At 32.2% G+C, this 22,754-nt stretch overlaps 2 protein-coding genes across 2 annotated transcripts; one reads left to right on the top strand and one right to left on the bottom strand.

The window, feature by feature from the left end:
• The first annotated feature begins 1,367 nt into the window (after positions 1–1,367).
• Positions 1,368–3,542, top strand: LOC21397774 (zinc finger protein JAGGED). The gene is made up of 5 exons (XM_024170356.1): positions 1,368–1,622; positions 1,822–1,913; positions 2,352–2,483; positions 2,798–2,876; positions 3,017–3,542. Coding segments are annotated over exons 1-5 (795 nt in total). The 5' UTR covers positions 1,368–1,620; the 3' UTR covers positions 3,507–3,542.
• Positions 3,543–17,953: 14,411 nt separating this feature from the next.
• Positions 17,954–22,754, bottom strand: LOC21397773 (IST1 homolog). Its single transcript, XM_010105450.2, has 6 exons — positions 22,584–22,754; positions 22,204–22,336; positions 22,006–22,109; positions 20,378–20,549; positions 20,118–20,258; positions 17,954–18,664 (listed from the first exon to the last, which is right to left on the bottom strand). The coding sequence occupies exons 1-6, from the start codon at positions 22,631–22,633 to the stop codon at positions 18,293–18,295; spliced, it is 972 nt and encodes a 323-aa protein (XP_010103752.2). The 5' UTR covers positions 22,634–22,754; the 3' UTR covers positions 17,954–18,292.

Raw genomic sequence — 22,754 nt, 5'->3', positions numbered from 1 at the left:
ATTTCTCTGTAATAATTGGGTGTGCGCTAGCTCTAGCAGTTTGAGAATAAGGTTTTCTATAATTAATGTGGTTTATTTAATTAATGTGGTTTTCTATAATTAGCTGCTAGCTACTATGCATGTGCTATATATTGTTCATTCCTATTTCAAAAATTATTTATTTTATTTAACATGTACAGTAGGACTATTGTTTGTAGGCCTGTATTAATAATTACTAAGATGCATGGTTAAACTAACGGGTATAAGAAAGAAGCAGTCAATTGTATAACGGATTTTAACTTACTGCTAATTAAGATGAGAAGGTGAAATAACTCGGTGATATCTATCAGTTTGATCAGTATATATATAATCATTTACAATCATCCACCTGAAAAATTTTAGCCATTTCTAGAAAACCATTTTTGGTTACTTCTAGTCAAGAGGCTATATTTTCAGTCTGAAATCAGTTCCATCTTTAAAAGGTGAAGTAACGTATAATTGAAATGAAGAATTAATATATGTATTTAATAAATGCACATATATATATATACATATGTTATACGTGTAATGTATATGTGTGTGTGTGTATGATATCAATGGTACTCTCCGGGGCATCACTTTTTTTTTGTTTCCTTTCTCTTCTCCGCACAACGCAATGAAAATGACAAGGAGGTAGCGACCAACTACACATACTTCTGAAGGATAAAACAAGTCACTCGCGTCGTTGAGCCAATATGCCAAATTGGATCATAGAAATTCTAATAATTAGGCAGTGATAGTAACACTTCCATGATCACGGCAATCCTATATGTACTATATATACAGAGAGTTACTCATAGACTTGTTGTAGCATGCCCTTCTGATCAACATAATAATAATAATAATCACACAGCAGTGCTTCTGCGACATTATATTCAAAAGGGCTTCTTAGCTTTGGTCTTTAAACAATATATATATATATATATAATAATAATAATAATATTTGCTTTTTAGTCCCTACTATAGAAGATGTGCACAAGACAAGAACATTAATATTTTGACGTAATTGTCAAGTAGTCTCTTGTATGGTAAAAGTTTCGCAGCAATGTTATAACCATATTTGGAAGAACTAGTCGATCGTGACATGATGTATGATCATATAGCACTACTAGTTCTCGGACAATAGACCTAGCTAGTCCACGTCCTTTAGTAACAAGGGCAAAATTGAGAAAAAAATAATAATAATACCAAAGACAACGTCTCTCTCTCTCTCTCTCTCTCTCTCTCTCTCCATCTCTCTTTCTCTGCCTCTCAAACCAAACCGATTGAGACTTCCCTAGCTCTCCTCTTCTTTTTAAAGTCACGAGACCCACTGGCCCTTTTTTTCATTCAATTAATTTCTAGAGAGAGAGAGAGAGAGATGAGTCCATATCCAGAGGGTTGGCAGAAGAACTGATAGAGAACTTTCAAAGCTCTTTTTCTTCCACCATCACTCAACTAGCCTCTATATTGCAGTCTCAAACTGAAAGTTCTTCATAATTTTCTTTTCAAAGAGGGGCTGCTTTAGTTATATATGATCCTTACCCATCTGAAAGAAAGTCGATTGATTTAAACAACCTGATATATACATAGTTCTCTCATTTCTTTTTCCCTGTCGGTGCCATGTAGGTCTTCCCCCACCACAAAAATTTAACCTTAATTTCACTATTTCTACTACTTTGTTCTCTCTCTCTATCTATATATCTTCCTCTCATTTATACTCTTTTTTATTTTCCTCTTTTCAGTTTTTATTTAATATATATTCTGTTTTTGTCTAAGAAGTTGTTTTCTTTTGGCTTTTCATTGTTTTGATATGTTTTGCAGGCGACCTGAGGGAAACCCTTTAGACCTCAACAATTTGCCTGATGATTTCAGTAGAGATGGTAAACAACAGCTCCTCGAGGATGCCTCCACTGGTACACACACACACACACAAAATTACTTCTTTAAATATAATAATGTTGTCACTACTGGCAAAATGAATGGCACTAATATTTATAGTACTTAAAAATCCAAAGTGTGGTTTCCCCAAGTTTTGAAACAATAAATAGTTCAGTAATGAAAAGAGTACTAGTGTATTTTGCACTTCTCCTTCCTTAATTTGTCATCTCTCCCTCTCTCTCTCTCTCTCTCTCTCTCTCTCTCTATGGCTATATGATCCCTTAAAATTTTCAACCAAAATGTGCTGTTTGAGATTTAACTATTTTTTGTTACTTATAATTAAAAACAATTAAGTTCCTAATTTCAAAAAAAGAAAAGAAAAATAACAATTAAGTTAATTAGGGTTTAGAGGGTAGTGTCCACTGTCCAGAGTATATATCGAAGTTGGTAGTAATTGATTGAAATTGGGGCAGGTTATAGAAAGAAGAAAAGCGGCGGGAAGGAAGGAAAGGACGATTGTGGGAAGGTCTACGAGTGTAGGTTTTGTTCCCTCAAGTTCTGCAAATCTCAGGCTCTTGGCGGACACATGAACCGCCACCGCCAAGGCATGTCTTTTCAGTATTTCTTTAGTTTCCATCAATATTTTAATTAGATTTAATATTAATATTCAAACACCTCGCTTAATACAAATATATTAAACTATTTCTACACATATTGCTAAAGGGAAAAGAGAAATCACTTCAACTACTGTTCATTATTAATGATTTAACAATGCACCAAGCGTAGTCATTTCATGTACATATGTGTGTGTATAAACCATGTTGAAATTGTTTAGTCAATTGCTCAAATTCTTGGTCACATTATCATGCGATTTTGATTATTTTTGTGTTTGTGTATGTGTGCGTGTTGGTTTGGTCAGAGAGGGAGACAGAGACACTGAACCGAGCTCGTCAGCTGGTCTTCAGTAACGATAACCTAGCCGCCCAAAGCCACCTCAGGTACATATATATATATATATATAAATATATATATATATGGTCACATCCATCTTTCTTTTCGCACCGCAAATTTAACATAGTAAGATGCAATATAGTTAAAGATCCTCTTATGATATATTATATATATTATTTTCAATTAGTTGTTGTCATCCAATCACACCGCCGGGAAGCTACCATCATCATCCACCACCAGGCAACATTGGACCAGACACAACGTTACCACTAAGATTCCCAACAAGAATGTTCTCCAATTCTTCGTCAAGCTTCATATCGCCGCCGCCGCCGCCGCCGCTGCCATCGCAGGCGGTGCAACCCTCGCAGCCTTATTTATACACCTCTCCTACGCGTCCCTTGTCTTTCTCGTCACACTATCCTGCTCATCAGCATGCGGCGGTGAATGATAATTACTATGTTGGCCATGTTCTAAGCAGCAACACAAGCTCAACATCGCAGTACTGTCATCCTAACATAAGCTACGCGGCCGCGGCAGAGTCCAACTACACTTGCATTGGGGCACCGGTCGGGCACGCACATGGGTTTGTGCCGGGGAGCGGCCGAGCGGCGGCGGAGTTGGCGGAGTCGGGTAGTGTTGGGGGCGGTAGTGGTGGTAGAGACGGTTCACTTCACTGAATTGGGGTTTTTGTGGAGCTAGATATAGCTATACACTTGAGGGATAATCAGAGATAGTACAACTTAAAAGAAAAATGCTAAATATAGATCTCACGGACAGTCTGTGGTCTATTTTAATGTCATGATTGAAATGAGTTCATTTTTGTTATATGTTCCAAAATTCATGACTAGTGTTAATTAGTTAATTTTTTTTGGTGACACTTGAATTGACGACAGATCAATAGAATATCTAGCTAATATTGTATCTATTAATATTTTGCTGTAAGTAGTACATGATCATATCAATGTTCTACTTCGATCAATCGATTTCAAGACCATAGTTTTTTTTTTTTTTTTTTTTTTTTTTTTTTGAGGAAGTATATGATAATTTTATCTTTGCATCGACACGCCACCCCACCGATATTCGATGATGACAGAGAGACCATAGCGAGAAAGGAGAGAGACTTAACAAGCTGACAAATGGGGTAGTGAAACGGAAGGGAAGAAAGAGATTTAAGAGGTATATATATATATATATATATATATATATATAAATTAACAGGGATTGTGGACAGCTTTTGAGCTCATGGACACGCTCAGCTAGTTTGGCTTGGAGCTGTGGGGAGATTGGAGATGGTGTGTCTTTCGTATTGGTTTGTAGTAGTAATAGTACTACCAAACTGTGAAAACGAAAGCTACAAAGAGCTTTGGTGGGCCAAGGAGTTAGATATGAACTGAAAGTTCCCAACCCCCTTTTTGCTTTCAAGTTCATTTTGCATGGCATTGTATATGTATTTTCATTATATATATGTATAAATATATATTTCTTGTTTTTTTTTTTCACTTTCAAAAAAGAAACTCTTTCTTTAATACATTTAGTTTTCCTTTTTCTTTCCTTTTGTGTTTAACCATGAGCCTTCAACATATCTTTGACCGCAAAGGGGTGAGACTCATGATAATTGGCCCTTCTCCTCTCTCTCTCTCCGGCCTCCATCTCCCTCTCACTCTCTCTCTCTCTCTCAACGCCAACGATTTATGGTTTTTTGGATCATTTATGGTCGCAGTGTTACCAACATGGTTGCACAGTGGGGACAATGACACAAGCTAGGAGCACTGTAAATTCTACCAAACAAACTAGCCTTTTCGCTGGTTTTCCAATTGTATCAATAAAAGTTGGTTAATTATTGCATGTAGTTTAAAGCAATGTTGCTAATTAATGCCTAGTCATTCGAATTGATTTTGTCTTATTCAGTACGTTTAAGTCTCAGGAATCTGTAAGTATATTTTTCTGGTCTGATTGTCACTGTTCATTTTCAAAAGAATACCAATTGGAAACTAGCCAATTACTTGATGAGAATTAGTGGAAACTCCCTTTCCTTTTCTTTTTCTGTCTTTTTGACAAGCAAAAAAGAAAATTTATGAGTGCAATCTTTCTTTGAGTTGAAAATTTTGACCTAAAAATGTCCGGTTTTCTTCACACCTTTACTAATTTCCATTCGTAAACAGAAGTGCATCGTTTCTTCTACATTCGCTCAATGGGCATTCGAGGGACTAATCCAACACCACTATGTCCATATAACATCAACTTTTTAATGATTTTTTTTACTTTATCTTCAAGCATTTTAATTCAAAGAGTGAAAAGTGAAAGTGAAAACTCATAAAATTGAACAAAAAATTTAAATTTTTTTTTAAAGAATACACCGTAACAAAAAAAAAATTTAATTATAAATTAAACACGCGAAACAAATAAGCACTTACTTTTTTTTTCCCCTCAAGATTAGACGGTCTCTCTTAGTTTGACACCTTTTGCTTGGTCTCGAAAGAAAATCCTAGGACGTCTGGTACTAAGCTGACTTCCTGTTGCTCATTATGTAATAAGCACGGGGAAAGGTTTAGATAATCATAATCTCTTTCTACGGTGCCTCTTTTTTTTTTTTTTTTTTTTTTTTTTTTAAGTAGACTTTGTGGCGATACCAGGATTTTTCTTCTTTCCTTTAGGAGCGTTATATTATATTTGATTTGTATGCCTTCGGGCCTGTTTCTTTTTCTTCTTTCCTTTTGTATCTCTTTTATTATTTGAACTTAGAATTTAGAGAGTCCCAATTTAATTGAGATATCTTCGTAAATTCTTAATAGTAATCATCACAAATATATATATATATATATGTATATCGATTTATACATGCATTCTAAATAATAGAAAGAGCACACAATCTCAGAGTTGTTTCTCTCTCTCCCCTCTCACATACACATGTAACACACACTGAGTTTCTTTTTTCGATGGTTAGGCAACATTATATTGGAATTAACCAAAATAAAGTAAATTTCAAATATAAAAATAAAAAAATGAGTGCTGATAATTAAGGTATTGTACTAATATTGATTTGTATATCTTTTAATTTAGTTGAACTTGACATGACTATATTCTATTTGAGTAAATGTTGCATAGTAAGGGAAAATTTTCACTTTAAAGAAAATAGATGTACAAAGGATTGTAATTGTAGCATTGAACAAAAAGAAAATGTTGCATGATCCGCTAAGACTATATATAGGCGTGGTTTTAATGGTTGCTTAAATATTTATCATATTAATCCGATAGTTATAATAAATTGAATAGTTGACTAAAATAAATTAAAGTGGATTTTTTTAATTACGATACGTCATTAAATTTATATATTTAGAGGTGACCACCTTTGAAAACGTAACAATTAAAAATTCATCTATATATATTTTGCTAAAGACGTAAATTAGTTTTCTTATGGCAAGCGTACGCTGCAAAGCAATATTGGGCCAGTTTGGTAGTGCTATAGATTTTGAAAAAAATTACTTTTAGCTGTGCTGAAGGAAAAAGTAGCTGTTACAAAAAACAGATGAGTATTTGATAAACTGTAATTATACAAGTTTTGCTGATTCTAAAAGCAGTGTAATAGCGTTTGGTAAATTGTGAGGTTTAATTACTGTGGGTAGTTAAGATGACCGTAATTAATAATCTTAAATTAATATATAAAGTAATTAATAATTGATAATTATTTAGCAAATAAAAATTAATATATTAATAATATAATAATAATGGATAAGTTATCATTAATGAGTAAATTAGTAATTAAACTATATATATAATGAATTAATATGCTAAATAATTAAAAATAGCAATTAGTAATTAATTATAAGTAATTACTATGTTAGTAATGTACTCATATTTATTAGATTATAAGTAATTAATTAGTGCATTAAGAAAAATAATTAGTATATACATAATTTATTAATATTCCTTTTACTATTTAAATTATTAACTTTTACTTACATAATTAAATAATTAGCTAATTAATCACTAATGTTTATTTAATAATCTATTATTTGATATATCACATGATCAATTTTTGGTAATTATTCTTTTTATAATGATTAATTACTAATGATCAATTATTAATTATTATTGATTAATATATTACTTATTGATAAGTATAATCAATTAATCTTTAACTAAATAAATAATTACTATATTATTTATTATTTTATTAACAAAATTAAAAACTTAATAGTAATAAATTAATATCTAATTAATAATTAAGTAATTACTATCTATTTATTAGTTATTAAGTATATCTATTTATTAATTATTAATTTATATATAATATAATTTGTAATTAATAATTAATTATTTAATATAACTTTGTTGATAATCATTAATTGTACTATGTTTATTTCCGCATAATCTAAAAGCCAAAATTGCATTTGGACTGCTTCTGATTTTGGCTGTAGATTTTTCAAAAATTCTTTAAAAATCACTTTTTATGATTTTTACCAAACACTATTATCAGCTTTTGATGACTAGAGAAGTGATTTCGGATTCTAAAAAACACTACCAAACGCACCCATTATTTACTGTTGAACATTTATGTACCTTCTTTTAGATTTCACACCTTAAATATTCTACCTAATTTTCACAAACACTATAAAGAAACAGGAAACATTGGCATTTGGTTTTTGAAAGGTTTAAAATTGATATTGCTAAAAAAAATAAACTCGATCGAGATCGTCTAACTAAAAGATTTCATTACAATAAAAAATTTCAAGACTGAAATTAATTTATAATTTAAAAATCTTTTGTTGGAGATGACAGGAGATTATATAAAGTTATATAAAATACTAAATACGTCTTTCAAAAAAAAATAAAAAATAAAAAATAAAACTCAATACAAAGTGTTGCAAACTATGGAGACCTAACTTCAACGCGGAATTTGCTCCGAAAAAAAAAAAAAAAAAAAAAAAAAACACTTCAACGCGGAATTCTAAAACATGAAGCTCAAAAATTTATTTATTTATTTTTATACAGATACTCCCTCAACTTTACGAGTTTCACACATTGATTTATTAATTTTTAATCTTAACAATTCACTCTTAAACTTTGAAATTCATTACAATGTAGGTCAAATTAAAAGCGGAGTACTTAAAATTTTGGATGGTTTCTTGAGTATTTAATAAACATAATTCTGATCTTTTTATATCAAATTGATCCCTATATATACATTATGAGTACAAAATTTTTGAAATTGGGGGACCCCATTTTTTCCCTCAAAATGGTTAACCCCCAATTTCAAAGAATTTATCGCTCATGATGTGCATATGGGACTAATTTGATGCAAAAAGATCAGAATTACTCTAGTCAAATACTCACGTGAAAGAAACCATCCAAAATTTTAACTTCATTTTTAATTTGATCAATATTGTAACGAATTTCAAAACTTAAGGGGTAAATTGCTACGATTAAAAATTGAGAGATCAATTTGCCAAACTCGTAAAGTTGAAGGTGTATCTGTACCAAAAAATTATTCTACTAGAAAACCATTGTTAAGACCTGACATACAATAATCGGTGTTCTATATGCGTGAAACAACTTAAACTTTGTTATGAAAGAAAATATATAGAAACGTCAAGAGACATAGCAGTATAGTTATTTAACGTGGCTAAAAATCTCCAAGGAAAAAGACACGCGTGCTAATCACACCAAATAAAACTTAGGATTTCATTCACACTGGATTACATTTACAAGAGATTGGCATCATAAGCATGCTACAAAACTGCACTAATGGAGAACCCACTACTCCAACTCTTTAACTTGCTTTCGGTCCCACTGATGTACTTCGAGTACATCGGGCTTCAGCTCATCTCTCTCTTTCTCTTCTATTAAGCTCTGAAGGTGAAACATAATATGTGATCACTTAAATAAGCAAAAACTATGTATGAGAAAGTGTCTAATACGATCCTTGACCTAGGACTAGATTTCCTTCAGATTAGACTTAAATTTGGATCCCAGCGTGCCAAAGCTTCAATTTGAACTAAAGTAGAAAAGTTTGACTCTATTGTGTCGGCAGTCATGCCTCCGTGCTCCTACTGTGCTAACAAATGGATTTTCTTCCAGCCATAATTTAGAAACCATAAATAAAATCAACTTTAGCCCCGTTTGTTTTACTAATTTAGTTCAATTCAACTCAGTTTGAACGGTTAGCACAGTTTGAACTGACGTTTAATAAACATGCAGTTTGAATTATATTTCTCGTTTGAATTGAGTTAAATGACCCATATTTGAGTTTAGCCCCCCCTTCAAATTTAACCGTTCAAACCATTTCTAAACAATGAAAAGGTGTCCACTTTCTCTGCTTTTCACACATACCAAACACAAATTTAAATTTTATGATAGGTTCAAAACTTTAACTATACATCCAAATATCAATTCAAACTACAATTAAACCACATAATTTGAATTTTTTGGTTCAAATTAAAAAGTTCAAATCAACAAAATTCAAACTAAGGAACCAAATGGGGGCTTTGTTAGTTTTCTTTATACTCATATTCAAATCCAAATTTTATTAGAAAAATCTCAATCAAATGGATTTGAATTAAATCAAGAAAGTACTCAATATTGCTTACCAAGTTTTCTAAAAAAAAAGATACCAAACAAATCAAGTAGTTTCCATTCTTGAAAGTCAAAAAGTAATCACAACAAATGTAAATAAATTAGGAAACAAATATTCAAAAATGAATTCCTGAGACCTAGCAAAACAATTTCATAATAATAAATGCTGACACAAAGTTGGATTGAAAATCCTAATAACCATAATTAGCTTGGCAAAGAAGGGGAAAAAAGAACCGAATATAAAATATCTTTAAACGTAACCATATATTCTACAATTATAGTTGATGATCATTGATTATGTATACGTTTCTTTTCTAATTTCTGATTGTGGTCGACAAGCGAGAGCACAATTTATCTAACAAGAGTTATATAAGTTGCTCTCTTTCTGATTTCTCTTTGGCCACACGACTGAATTAATTTCAAAACCTGGAGGGTCAATAAACCATATAGAACATGAGTTATTGAGCTAATTAAGAACTAGGGTACTACTTAAGGCCTTATATTAATAGAAATAGAGGTGCCAATTACTTGAGATAAACTCACTCTTTGGTGAATCCTAGAAGCTTTCCGATAGCTTTATGCTCAAGATATATATTCCCCAATAAATTATAACCAGTAACTTCATATATACGCGGTTGCATCATATATATATATATATATATGCGCGCCTAATAAAATAATAATAATAATAATAATAATATACACATTGAATTGACAATTTCGGGTGACTATTATCAAATTTTTATATTTAGATTTTTATCACACTAAATTATTAAATTTTTATATTTAAAAGTGACCATTAATAAAAAGATAACTATTGAAAACTTGTTCATATAAATAGACTAGCTTTTATGTAGATTGGTTTGATTGGTTCTAGGAAAGAAAAGATAAACATGCTCGAAATAGAAACCCTAAACTCACTAATCAAATCTTATCGTGCAGTCATAGGCTATATAGGACCAATGCTTTAATAAAGCAATCCGATTTTTGGCCTAATGTTGCCATGATTGTAAGAATTTCGCAGATTAAGCCGTCAGATACTTAAAAGTGAAAGTTATTTTCATGCTTGACTGAAGGAGAAATGAAAATCTATCTATATTAAAAAAAAAAAGAAGAAGAAGAGATATATAGTACTGAAGAATATGGATTAGTACAAAAAAAAAAAAAAAAAAAAAAAAAGAGATCGGACAACAGAAGCTATGGAAGAGACAGATTGTTGATAAGAAGGCCAATGAAAGCAGCCCTCAGACCCCTATCCCCTAACACATAAGTATTCGAGCGCAGAGACTTATAAGTACTGAACACATAGGTTAAGCTGGACTGCAACACGTCCCCCCCTTTTTTTTTTTTTTTTTTTTTTTTTTTTTTTTTTTTTTGGGTTATTACTAATTGAGCCACACATTTGAGCAGCCTCCAGACTGGTTGTGCTTAACCTGATTTGGTTATACGTCTGAAACCTAGCTCTACCTACAAGTAGATAACAACCTACTTTTCGTTTTTCATACTTTTTATAATTAGTTTAATGTTATATATTCTTCCTAGTAGTTAGTTCTAAAGACATGGAACCATAAGGTTCAATTCTAGTCTGATTAGATGATTTTCAGGCTTTTGACATGTAATTAATTATTCATTAGCAACCCCAAGAATGTTATGGCATGTTTACTTTATCAAGAGTGGAGAATAAAAATTGAGAATCGGAATCAATCTCATATTTACTTACACATTTTTATTTTGGAATGAGAGTATAAATGTGTGGGTCCCACACTAATTTGGGTTGAGGAATGAGATTGATACTTCCCCCACCCCTCACCGAATTGGCACTCTTAATCCTAATAGTAAATGTTAATTACGATTTTATCTTTAATTCTACTAACAAATTTGTGAATAGACAAGTAAAAAGTAAAAAATTAAAAAAATGTCCTAATTTACTTTCACGCCTCTCGTATCTCCTTGTTCACTTCCTCTGATATATTTTTTTTCTTTCTTTCTTACTAGTGCCATGGACGAATTCATATCAATGCAAATAATTAAATGAAACTCAGATATTTTTTTTTATGCTTATAATTTTATTCTTGTGTTAATGCCTATTGCTTTTCATTTTTTCAATCTATGTCCTAAGTTGATTTTTGTTTTCTATAATATGCAATGCAATGCTAAATCTAATTTTATATGTTGAAAATGTAGAGTAACCATGTCTCAACTTTTAGCACAAAAGAAGATGATTAACAAAATCTAATTACTAATTAGTTATCCTAATTTAAATGATTAATTAGGTGTGATTAAAAAAATCTAATTAATAATTAGTTATCCTAATATTAAGATAGTTAGCATAATATATAATTTTTTTTTTTTTTAAAGTTCAACACACAAAAATCTACTAAAAGGGTAGGTAAGTAAATTTATAACAGTTTATTCTAATTCTGGGCGTAAGTAAATGCATGAATGAGATTGGGACTGATTCCGACTCCATTCCTAGAACCTAAGTAAATAGCTTATTCTGACTCTGATTTTTGTCAACTCTGAATCTTGTCCATTCCGATTCATGTCCACTCCGATTACGGATAAGTAAACATGTCATTAGTTTGTGATATTCCTTTTATAATTTATTAACATAAAGTAACCCACTTTTTCGTGGATTCAGATCAATTTGTCGTGTCTCAAATTTGTTGTGTCTTAAACTAATTACATCTTGTCAAGTTATTTAATAGTTTCAAACATTGAAATAGTTAAAAGAATATTACAAGGTATCACCATGTGATTAGTTAGACATAATTTGAATATCAAAATTAGACAAATGATCTAAGTCCCTTTTTTCTACCTATAATCCTTTTCTATATGATCGATGAATGAATGAGAAATGCCGCCAAAAGTTTAGAAATACGTTAATTGATTATTAACTAAGTAAACATTCTTTATCATAGCCACTCAAAGAGATCTTCCAAAAATAAAATAAAATTAGTGCTCAAAGAATTATTTCACATATATATAGCACGTACATATACGCAATGATTGATAATAACATAATTGAAGAGCCGTTTTTTTATTTTAATTTTCCTTTTCTTTTCCTTACAAATTCAGAGAGAATTATTGAACATGGCTAGCAACTGTATTATTTTCCTCGCTGCGATTTGAACACAAAAGCGAAAAAACAAAACAAAACAAAACAAAAAACCAAAAAGAAGGTACGAAACTGCAAATAAAGCTTGAGAAAAATAGCAACATTACACAGAGCGGGAAGAGAGATAAGAGAGATGATCATATTATAATATATATATACACACACACATGTACATGGATCTTTGTGATATAAAGGCTCTGAACTACACTAAAAAAGTTGCATCCAAGTGTCAATACAGAGATCTGAAAGAGAGAGAGTTCAAGGACAACATAATAGCTGCAGCCAAAAGTAGACAGCTATTGACTCATTCATGCAACACAAAAAATGAGTGAATGTTTAAAGCTGTATTTGCTGCATGGCCTAGCTAGCTTCATATTATAATTATGTACGATGGATTCTTCCCTATATAAAAACTGGAGATTATTTGTTTATTTTAGTTTCCTTGCTTTCAAATTTTAATGATCGCCTATATCCTTTCAGCAGCTTTGGCAGTAAGTTTTTTCTGCCACCAACTCCATATACATATATATATATATATATATATATATATGTATGTGTCTGTATATATATATTATGCCTCAGACGCTGTGTCTGGCATAACATATATTATCTTTTTTAACCGTTTGTAATTTTGCCAAGATCTATGTGTTCTGCGATTGCAAAGTGCCTGTGATGGAAAATAAAGAAAACTTGTTCTATCTTTTCTAGTTACTTATTTAAGTATAATGTATAGCTGCTTGTGTTGTCTAATCAAGACGCAGTCAATCTAGGCTTTTTTTTTTGGGTGCTTGAAGCAGTCATGTAATTGGCTTGAAAAATGGCAAAGCACATAACGGCCGTTTTCTGTTTCCAGAGATCTGGCAAATCTACTAGTTAAGCAATTTTATGACATGACTGCTCCAATTTATTGTCTCAAACTCATATTTTGTTGTCTATTATGTCTCTATTTTTGTTTCTCTTTAATCGATTCATAAAAGGCATTATACTTTCTGTCTTTTAGCCTAATATATATATATATATATATTAATTAGAAGTGTGCATGTTTAAACAAACACATACATACAATATATACGCACACAAATTATATATATAGTCATGCAAATTAAGGCCTTATTCCATTATATATTTATCTTAATATATATATATATATATATATATATTTAAGTAGGCTTGAGGGGCGAATCCAAAATGTGACAGTAGGGTCAACATTAAGATACACTTAAATTGCAGTATCACTTTAGAGGCTCCTAGGCTTCCGCCAGCAATGATACTCTTGGTAATGGAGATCGTTGACACGCCTCACTTTTGCTGCACACATTATGAAAAAGCATAAAGATAATTAATTTATCTTCTTATATATTTATCTTTGCTATATATATAATTATACCATAAAAATTAGTTAAAAGTCCTTAATCTAAACATGCAACATTTTCTTTTTGTAGAATCTAAACATGCAAACCTTAAAGGATTTGCACATGTTATAGGTCAAGTTAAACAAGAAGAAAAGCCAAAGAAAAAAAGATAAAAGTTTCAAAAGGTATGGATGTGATCAATAATGAGTTATCTTGGCGATATGCGGATCATATCCAACTTATTTTTGTCTATTCTGTTTGGTTCTTTTGGATAGAATAATGAGACTTGAAGAAGATCATGATAAGGTTATAAGTAATAATCATGCACTCCATCACAAAACTCTCGTTTATGCCCAATCAAATGGTAATAAGGTAAGATATATAATGATATATACGTTGCCATAATTAAAGAAAAACCTGGTGTGAGTGAAGTAAATGAGACCCACCACGGCACTACCCATAATTAGTCTACAAAGTCTATATATCTATAGATGACAGTGATCTGTGTTTCCACAGTGTATTAAGTACTGTATCGCTGCGTAATTTAGTTTTCCAAATTTTTGGCTAGCAACCATATCTTAATTTCATTTTACTTATATATATATATATATACACACGAAAGAACAACTAGAGTGGAGGGTTTGATATATAACGGGTTACTTACAGCCCATTTGGTTTAGGTTTTGAATAGAATTAAAATTTTCGTGAAACAAAAATTTTAGTAAATAGACTTAAATTGTACGTATAGTTTAAATCTACGCACTAAACAGTATTGTAATGGGTACCAATCTAGTCAGCATGTGTTAAATTTTTTTAAAATCAGTTTTATTTCTTTCTAATAGTTATAATATATATGCACACACACATGATTTATGCGAAGGAGGATCAGCAGATCTGAAGCGACCAATGGAAAAATGTCCGTGTGAAAACGAAAATCAAGAAAGGAAAACGACCCCTCAATTCAACAAAATCAATGTGGCTTCTTGGGGTAGATCACGCGGTTGGAGGGGATCAGAGAACACCCTCCTCTTATGGCAATGCTATCATTCACTCACACCAGGTTTTTATTTATTCGTCTCATTCACTTGTCTGTCTTTTTATTACTTCTCCTGCTATAAACCCACGTTACATCTTTGTCACTCTCTTTCTCTCTCTCACACACACACATGTAATAACCACAAAGATGATCATATATATCAGCGCTCTCTCTCTCCTTCTCTGTCACACAGTGAATATATGTACGGCCGCTAGCTAGTATGCCTCCCCTCTCACAGAACTGGTTTTTTGCTGAAATTTCATGCATGACTACTGTGTGTCTTTTGTGAAACACAGAGACGTGGGTTATCTTTGTGCTTTGCATGAGAGAGACCGGTTCATAATATCGTTGAGAACTGTGACTATATTTATATATATAATATATATATATATATATAATATATATATATGCTCCATATATGTTATATAATGATAATTCTTTGGTAAGGTATATCGAAAATACCAGTAGGGCACTGTTTCAAATCGACAGTCTTTATTTCAATTATACATATAGATATTTTAATTTGATGTATTTTATACGGATTGTTTAGAATTAGACACCCTAATTTTATACTAGCAAGAATAATAAAATCACATAAGAAAAAAAAAAGAACAAGTAAATTTGTAATGGTTCGCACTTTTAATGTGAGAGAGCTATGCTCACTTTCATTAGCTGCAAAAAATGTACACTACAATGAATAAGAAGTTTATAAATGAAAATAGCACACATATCAACTCTCCGTGTTTTCTCTGCTCTCTCTAGTTAATCCTAAAGTCAATTCCCCTAATATGTAAAAGAAATTAAGGCAACTTAAATTATAATTGTGGAATCTCCAAAGTACTGCGTTGTTACTGCGTAAGGCAATCAGAAATAATTCCATAACTTAACAAATCTAACATTACAACAATAGAGTACAATATATAAGAAGATCTTATAATATAAATATGTAAGAGGAACAAAAGTAAGATTATTTATAAACCGCGTTTGTAAGATGACAAAAACATAAAGTAACACAAGAATTGTAATTAATTAATAGGATCTAACTAACAATGTGACAATTTTAAATGTTTTTCATGTCATTTAGCGCTTAATTTTCACACATAAAGAATTAATCATAATAGCGCTAAAACACTATTGTATATTTGATTTGCTAAAGGTTCTCGGTACAAAACCTAATTATGTGGGTCAAAAATGTTAGAGAATAAGTCCCACCTATAATATTAATCATGAGATAATGAATAACCATCAATTTAAACATAATGGCATTAAAACTCAATAAGAGTAAATAATTACATTTTCCATATTTTGCAATTTGTGGATGAAAAAAAGAGTAAATATTTTATATAAAAAACAAATCATCAAATAGCAGTAATATGCAAAATTTGTATAAGCCTGCAAAGACTGGCAGCAAATAAAGGGGTTAGATACGATATGTTGCAAAGTCTAGCTAGATGATCAGTAAGTAGGGGGCTATATATATATATATATATATATATAACATGGAACCTAGGGGAACTCAACTTATTGTGAGGTCAGTGTTGTTGAGAGTGCATGTAGTTCGGGGAGTGTGTGTGTTTCTGGCAAAGCAAACAAGAATGTTTTGGTTTGTTCTGACTAATATCAAACTTTTGTGTGGGGTTTGGGGTTTGGGTTTGGGGTTGGGGTTGGGGATTCAGCTTCTCTTTTCTGGTTGTTTCATAACCAATCATGGTTTGCCACTTCATGTAACTGAGCTCTTCCCTTTTTCTCTTTTTGTTTTTATTAGTACGTGTTCAAGGAGAAAGATTGTTGGGGGTAATTAAATTACTATTATGTCCTTGCTTTTTGTACATTAGCAAATCCGTACTTGTAATTTAGATGGTAAACTTTTTTCCGTTAAAAAAAAAAAAATCTGATGGCAAACTTCATTATCTTGCCTGGGATTTGAATAGGAAATCCGTACTTATAATAGGAAACTAATATATATATCACGATATTTGACAAAATTTCCTGAGGATGAAGGCCCGTTCACTTCACCAATTCGAGTTTTGCTACAGTAAAAAGCTCTCACAAACAATCACATCTAACTTTTTTACTACAGTAAAAAATTCTCACATAAAATCACATCTTAACTCGAATCAGCGAAGTGAACGGGCCCGAAGTCATAGAACTTGTTTTATTTACTTATTTTTGGAGTGAGATGAAGTTATAGAAGTAATGCAACATTGGAGAAACTTCTAATCAATTATGGTATGGTTATACTTTTGAGCAGTGCCACAATAAAAAGGGGTATATAAAGAGGTCTTCCATCCTCTAACTTGGGTCTTCTCAGTTTGGAAAATCACAAGGTTCAAGAATAAAAATGAAATCTGGATTTAGCCCAGAATATTAATTGAAGTAAACGATTAAAACTATATGTACTAAAAAGTTTCACAAACCCCACAAATATTCAGAAATTGAGATGCTTCCTTCATATCCAACAAACAAGTATTCGGAGTTCACTTTTTAAATGAATTCATGCCCTTTTCTTTCCGTGTGGTGGGTGATTGTAATGTCGTAATAATTCATTTCTTACTGATTTATTTTACAAATCTCAAAAAATGATTTTTGCAATTACATAAAAATTAGATTTTTTTTTTTTTTTGTATCACAATTTTGTTGATGCATGCGAGGCATTTGAACTCTTTGCAAAGCTGTGTATTAAATATCAGTGTTTGTTTTATTGTGTAGTTGCATACTTGCATTTTATTGTAATCGGGAGATAACTCCAATTAATTTGACTTTAAATCTTTTTTTTTTCCCAAAGTAATCCTCATGACTAGTACTATGAAGTATACTTTTATCCGGTATCCCTTCTCCTTATGAACAGAACATTCATCATCAAGCAGAAAAATAGAAAGCTATTGGGGACTGTTGCTACAGGGCCATGTGCTCAAAAGGAAATTTATGTCACTAATTTATCCCATTAGTTAACTTTATTGTATGACTGTGTTTACAATGCCTCAATAATATTGGCTCTATCCTTTTTTCTGGTGACTGCTGGATGTATACGATGTACAGTGGGAATGGCTGATAAAGATCCTACTAATCAGTCCATATGGAAAAAATACAAAACTTAGTTCTGGGACATGCATTGCTCTAAGGCGAGTTTCTGAATCTTATGAAAAGGAAAATAATCATGATAATAACAATAATACAATTTTGGATGGTAATATCCAAGACACAACATTGGTATTCACAATTCAGTGTAACCCTTTGCACTCACTTAGTAACATGTGTAAAAGTAGATTTTTTTATCCGGTCCTGAGAGTTTTCCACAGTGAAATCAAAGGATACCAGGAGCTTACTATTTGTTTCCCTTTGTTCTCTCATTTTATTTATTTGTTTTCGAAATACAGGCATGAGCTACGATGACTTCCTTTCAAATTTTGGAGTCACCAGGTCCGCAGCCGCCCGGGCATTAGCAGACGCACGCTCTGCAGCAGCAATTGCAGCTCTAGCTTTCTCAAGGATATCTGATGTCCGTGGTACCGTTTCCCTTTTGGCATCAACAATTGGCACTGCATAATTATCATCTTTAACCGATGGCTGAATTTCAGTAGCACCGGGCAAAGACGCTTTATTTAAAGGTTTTGGAACTTGAGGTTGTTGAGGTTCTTGTTTAACATTGTTTGGAGTAAATGGATGCGCCCCATCAGAATTTGATGACTCACAAGAAATCTGCTTCCAGGGAGTTTGGGAGTATCCAGCTCTGCCACCTATTTGCTTTGATCCACCCTGAAGATGTCATTGTAAAAGCACAAATCAATTTTGTTTATATAGTAACTAACATGAAAAGCTTAATCATAAAAAAATTCCCACATTGCGCTAAAGTATGGATAAAAATTCAAATTTCAACATTATTATAGCTGAGTTTCAAAAGTTGGTCAAATAACCAAAAGCAATTCTCACTTCAATCTACTGGATCCTTATTAGCAAAAGTGACTATTAAGCTGAACTATACAAAACAGATAAGAAAGCTGAGGATGACTTTTACGAAGTTATAAGACAAATTACCAAATCAGATTGGCAATCCATCTTTAAGATAATTGTTAAAGTGTGATGAAGCAATAGTACCACTTTACATAACAGTAATTGTTGAAAAAGGTTTACAGCCGGGATAAGAGACAAGCCGGGCTGGTTTTTATCAGGCCATCCTAATGCTTCACTAGAACAGAAATTTAAGTAGATCGTAATGCAATTTCATTTGGTGCATTTATATCAAACCGATTCTAAACAGGAAAAATTTGGAACTGGACCTACTAGGCAAGGTAAGATTTTATCGAAGTTTGGTATGATGAACAAAGAGCGCCGAAACAAGCCACATTCCTTACATTCCTAACACATTACAAGCCTCCTACCTAAGTGGTAAGCCAAGTTATGGAGTCATTTGTCTTAAAGCCTATTACTCTAATTATTCCAAAGAAGTAGGTTTATACAAGTTACCTGTCAGGTGAGAAAATAAAAACTATTTTCGCTAAAAAACAATAGCATGGGTAAAGTTTGCAGTTGATAGATGATGATGGAGAAAGTTACAGTAACAAAATATTTGCCATTGACAACTGCAATATTGTTGAGTTACTTTTGACAGTTGAATGTTTATTTGGGAAACTTAAAGAAAATCAAATATTGGACTGGTATTCATTATTGACAATTTTGTAATTAAATGGCGCTTCAAACAGAGAAAACAATTCTGCTTGCAAATTCAAAAATTCACACTTTGTTATGTTAAAACGAGTAGAGTACAAGACTGGTGAGGATAGGCCGTTACAACTGAAAATAAGCAATAAAGAATTTACGATTGCAGGAACAAGAAAGAATTGGCACAGTGAGGGTGAAAATATATGCAGACCCAACTAGCCAAGGAACAATGTAGGTTTCATATATGCATACATACGTACATCCAAGGAACAATGTACATATCTATGCCAAGAAATGAAAGACATAATTAAGTACATACTGGAGGAAGAACAAATAACACATTTAAAACCATGTTTCATAAATTGGAGGCAAGAAGAACAGAAAATATAATGTCACAATCATCTAATGAAAGTTGTTTACATTCATTTTACCTCCTAAAGATAATTGACAGCTAAGAGTTTATTGGAGCGTGTGATCACGAAACAATCGATATTCAAAAAGCAATTAACCAAAAAACCTGAAAAAGTGAAACGTAAGTTTGAAAAGGTACCAGCAAATCGTCATGTCTCTTACTGAGTTCTGCTTCAGCATTAGAAGAATCCCATTTCAGATTGTACTCCTGTGCAATTTCTTTCAATACCTTAAGCTTTAGCTCCCCAGACGGAGTACTAACTGAAAGCTTTTCGATTATCTGTTGATACAATTTAAAACAGGGAAAAAAACAGAATGGAAAAACATATCAGTTTCTACAAGTATGGAAGATACCTGTACAGATATATCAGATATGGAAATGCACTAATGCCACTTAACAGTGCGGTTAACACCAGAATCAGGACGAAGCTCAGACACAGCTGAGACAAATTCCTTCCCGTACTTTGTAGTCAACAGATTCTTGATATGCAACAAATCCGGGACATCCGAACATCCCGGAGCAGCAAAAATTATGCTTGATATAGCTTCTCGCAGGTCTATTGGACACTCTCTGTTATGTTACAGATGATGGTTAAAAGCACTGCAGTTGAGAAAACATATTTAATCTGAAATTGAGTGTACTGGTATAAAAGATTTCCAACCCTTCTTAGTTAAATCAAAAGACCATGCTTACTATGAAAAAATGGAAAGAAAAGGTATCAGAATGCCATCATTATTCGACTATACTAGAAATTTTTTTTTTTGAAGAGGACTATACTAGAAAAATAGCAAAATACAACATGCATTTGGACGTTAAGATAAAAAATTGAGTATTAACTACGGAATTTAAAAGCTGATTTTAGTCTCTCTGCAAAAGATACTGAAGAATGCTATAAACTCATAGTTGTTTAGAATGAAATGATAGTATTATATTACATTTTGTACTCTGCAATCATTTTTGCAATTTCTCGTGGGTTGTAGTTGATTGATAGAAGTGATCATACATGAATTAGGAAAAGCATAAAGTTCTTAATGCAAAGATAATCACTCCTGATAGAAGTAAAATGACCCATCCACTTCAAATGTGTCAGCAAACCATTTCCAAGTCTTGGATGGTGCAGAACACTGCAATGTAAATATACAGGGTAAAGCATAAAGTAATACCGGGGCCAAAAACAAAGTTACATTGTATGCTGTTTGTATTTTGAAGTCATAAGGAACCTTTAATCACAAGTTCTCTATTGCAGTGACTTTTTTCTATCTCTCCAGTGATGGGAAGATATAATATTAACATAGAATACTTGGAAATCTTGATACTTCATCCAGGCCAGAGCTAAAGTAAATTCTATCTAATCATAGAAAGTAGTGGAAGCTGCTAAATTTATAAGCAAATAAAGTACCAAGACCTATCAATTACTGACAATGTGAGTAACTTTATAACACAAAGCTAGCTAGGATAAAATTAGTTCTCTGCATTCTCCACATTGTGCTACCCCCAACTGTATATTTGTTTTCAAAGGCACAAAACTAACTCGGTTCACAACCCTACTTAATCTACCATACCAGGGTGGCGCTCGGGTTGCTGTTGTGGGACAAAATGTTCATTTTAATGGTTGAAATGGAAGAAAGAGAACCCTTTATTCTACTCCTGGTTCCTAGCATCTGATATGTGTTGACAACTTTTATATCAAATATAAACTATTGGCATGTGTTAGTGCTCAAGAAAGATATCTCAGCGACTAAGATGAATGAAAACGGCATGACCCAAAAGAAAAAAAAATTGTGCAGCTTCACGATCAAAAGTACTTGGAAAAACCAAACCTACACATAACTGACTGCAGCTTCTCAATGAAGGTATTCCCAATTGAGTAGGCCAAAAATTGATAAATCATTAATCAAAGTATCAGACATACAAGATTTTGGTACACACTTGGTCCTTTAGTGCTTCATGATTTGAGTCACAATAGAAGCTAAAGCATATCATTACGCACAAGAAATTCACGAGAACAATGGATTTAAAACTTTACCTCTGGGTTTCAATAATGGGAACACGAGCAAGAAGAAATTCACAGAAGAGCTCTAATATCTCATAAGCAGCCCATGTATTCTGTTCTCGTATGACATGCTCCACCTAACCAAATTTCAAAGTAAGCAAAAAAGATAAATCTTAAAAATAAAAAAAATAATTAAAAAAAACACAATTCATCAGATATTTGCAATCCAACCCGAATTCGAGCAATAGCTTCTTGGCCAGTCTGCAAAAATTGAGCAATCTCCTTCCGCATGTTCCGTGTCTGCAAATCTCTCTTGTTTTGCAGCAATTTGATGCGCGATATCGCCAAATTCAAACATGTTTTGCTTCAAAATCACCCATAAAAAATATAAATAAAAAAATCTTAGGCTTTCTCTCAAAACTCCCTTCCAAGTTTCAAAAACAATTAAGCAAGATTTGACCCAAAGAATTTCGATAATCATAAAGCCGCAATCAAGTGCAGAGTAAAAGCTTGAAATCAGAATAGAGAATCCAATAACTAATTGAAGTTAAACCCTTGAATTATCGAAGGTGATAATTATCGAAGCTAATATCGATGAAAAGGTTACTTACCATTTTGCGCCAAAAACACCTCTGTTAAAGATCTGGTTCAAGAGAGACATGGAAGCCTAGCTTAGACGAGACGAGAGAGAAAAGCCACCACTACACTAGCGATATATATATTCACACACTAATAATAAAAATACAATAACGATCTAGCAGCGAAGTGAAACTGTTTTTGGA

Source organism: Morus notabilis, unplaced genomic scaffold (genome assembly GCF_000414095.1).
Source record: "Morus notabilis unplaced genomic scaffold, ASM41409v2 Scaffold6, whole genome shotgun sequence".
Taxonomy (NCBI): domain Eukaryota; kingdom Viridiplantae; phylum Streptophyta; class Magnoliopsida; order Rosales; family Moraceae; genus Morus; species Morus notabilis.
Note: the sequence above shows the minus strand (reverse complement) of the source record. Positions and strands in the feature narration are given on the sequence as shown.

What these genes read in the sequence shown, in the direction of transcription:
- LOC21397774 (XM_024170356.1), top strand. An exon ending in CATGAACCGCCACCGCCAAG is followed by an intron (nt 2,484 to 2,797) that starts GCATGTCTTTTC and finishes TGGTTTGGTCAG; the next exon opens with AGAGGGAGACAGAGACACTG. An exon ending in GCCGCCCAAAGCCACCTCAG is followed by an intron (nt 2,877 to 3,016) that starts GTACATATATAT and finishes ATTTTCAATTAG; the next exon opens with TTGTTGTCATCCAATCACAC.
- LOC21397773 (XM_010105450.2), bottom strand. Translation starts at nt 22,633, where the DNA reads ATGTCTCTCTTGAACCAGATCTTTAACAGAGGTGTTTTTGGCGCAAAA. An exon ending in CCCATTATTGAAACCCAGAG is followed by an intron (nt 20,550 to 22,005) that starts GTAAAGTTTTAA and finishes GTAACATAACAG; the next exon opens with AGAGTGTCCAATAGACCTGC. An exon ending in AGAGACATGACGATTTGCTG is followed by an intron (nt 18,665 to 20,117) that starts GTACCTTTTCAA and finishes TGACATCTTCAG; the next exon opens with GGTGGATCAAAGCAAATAGG.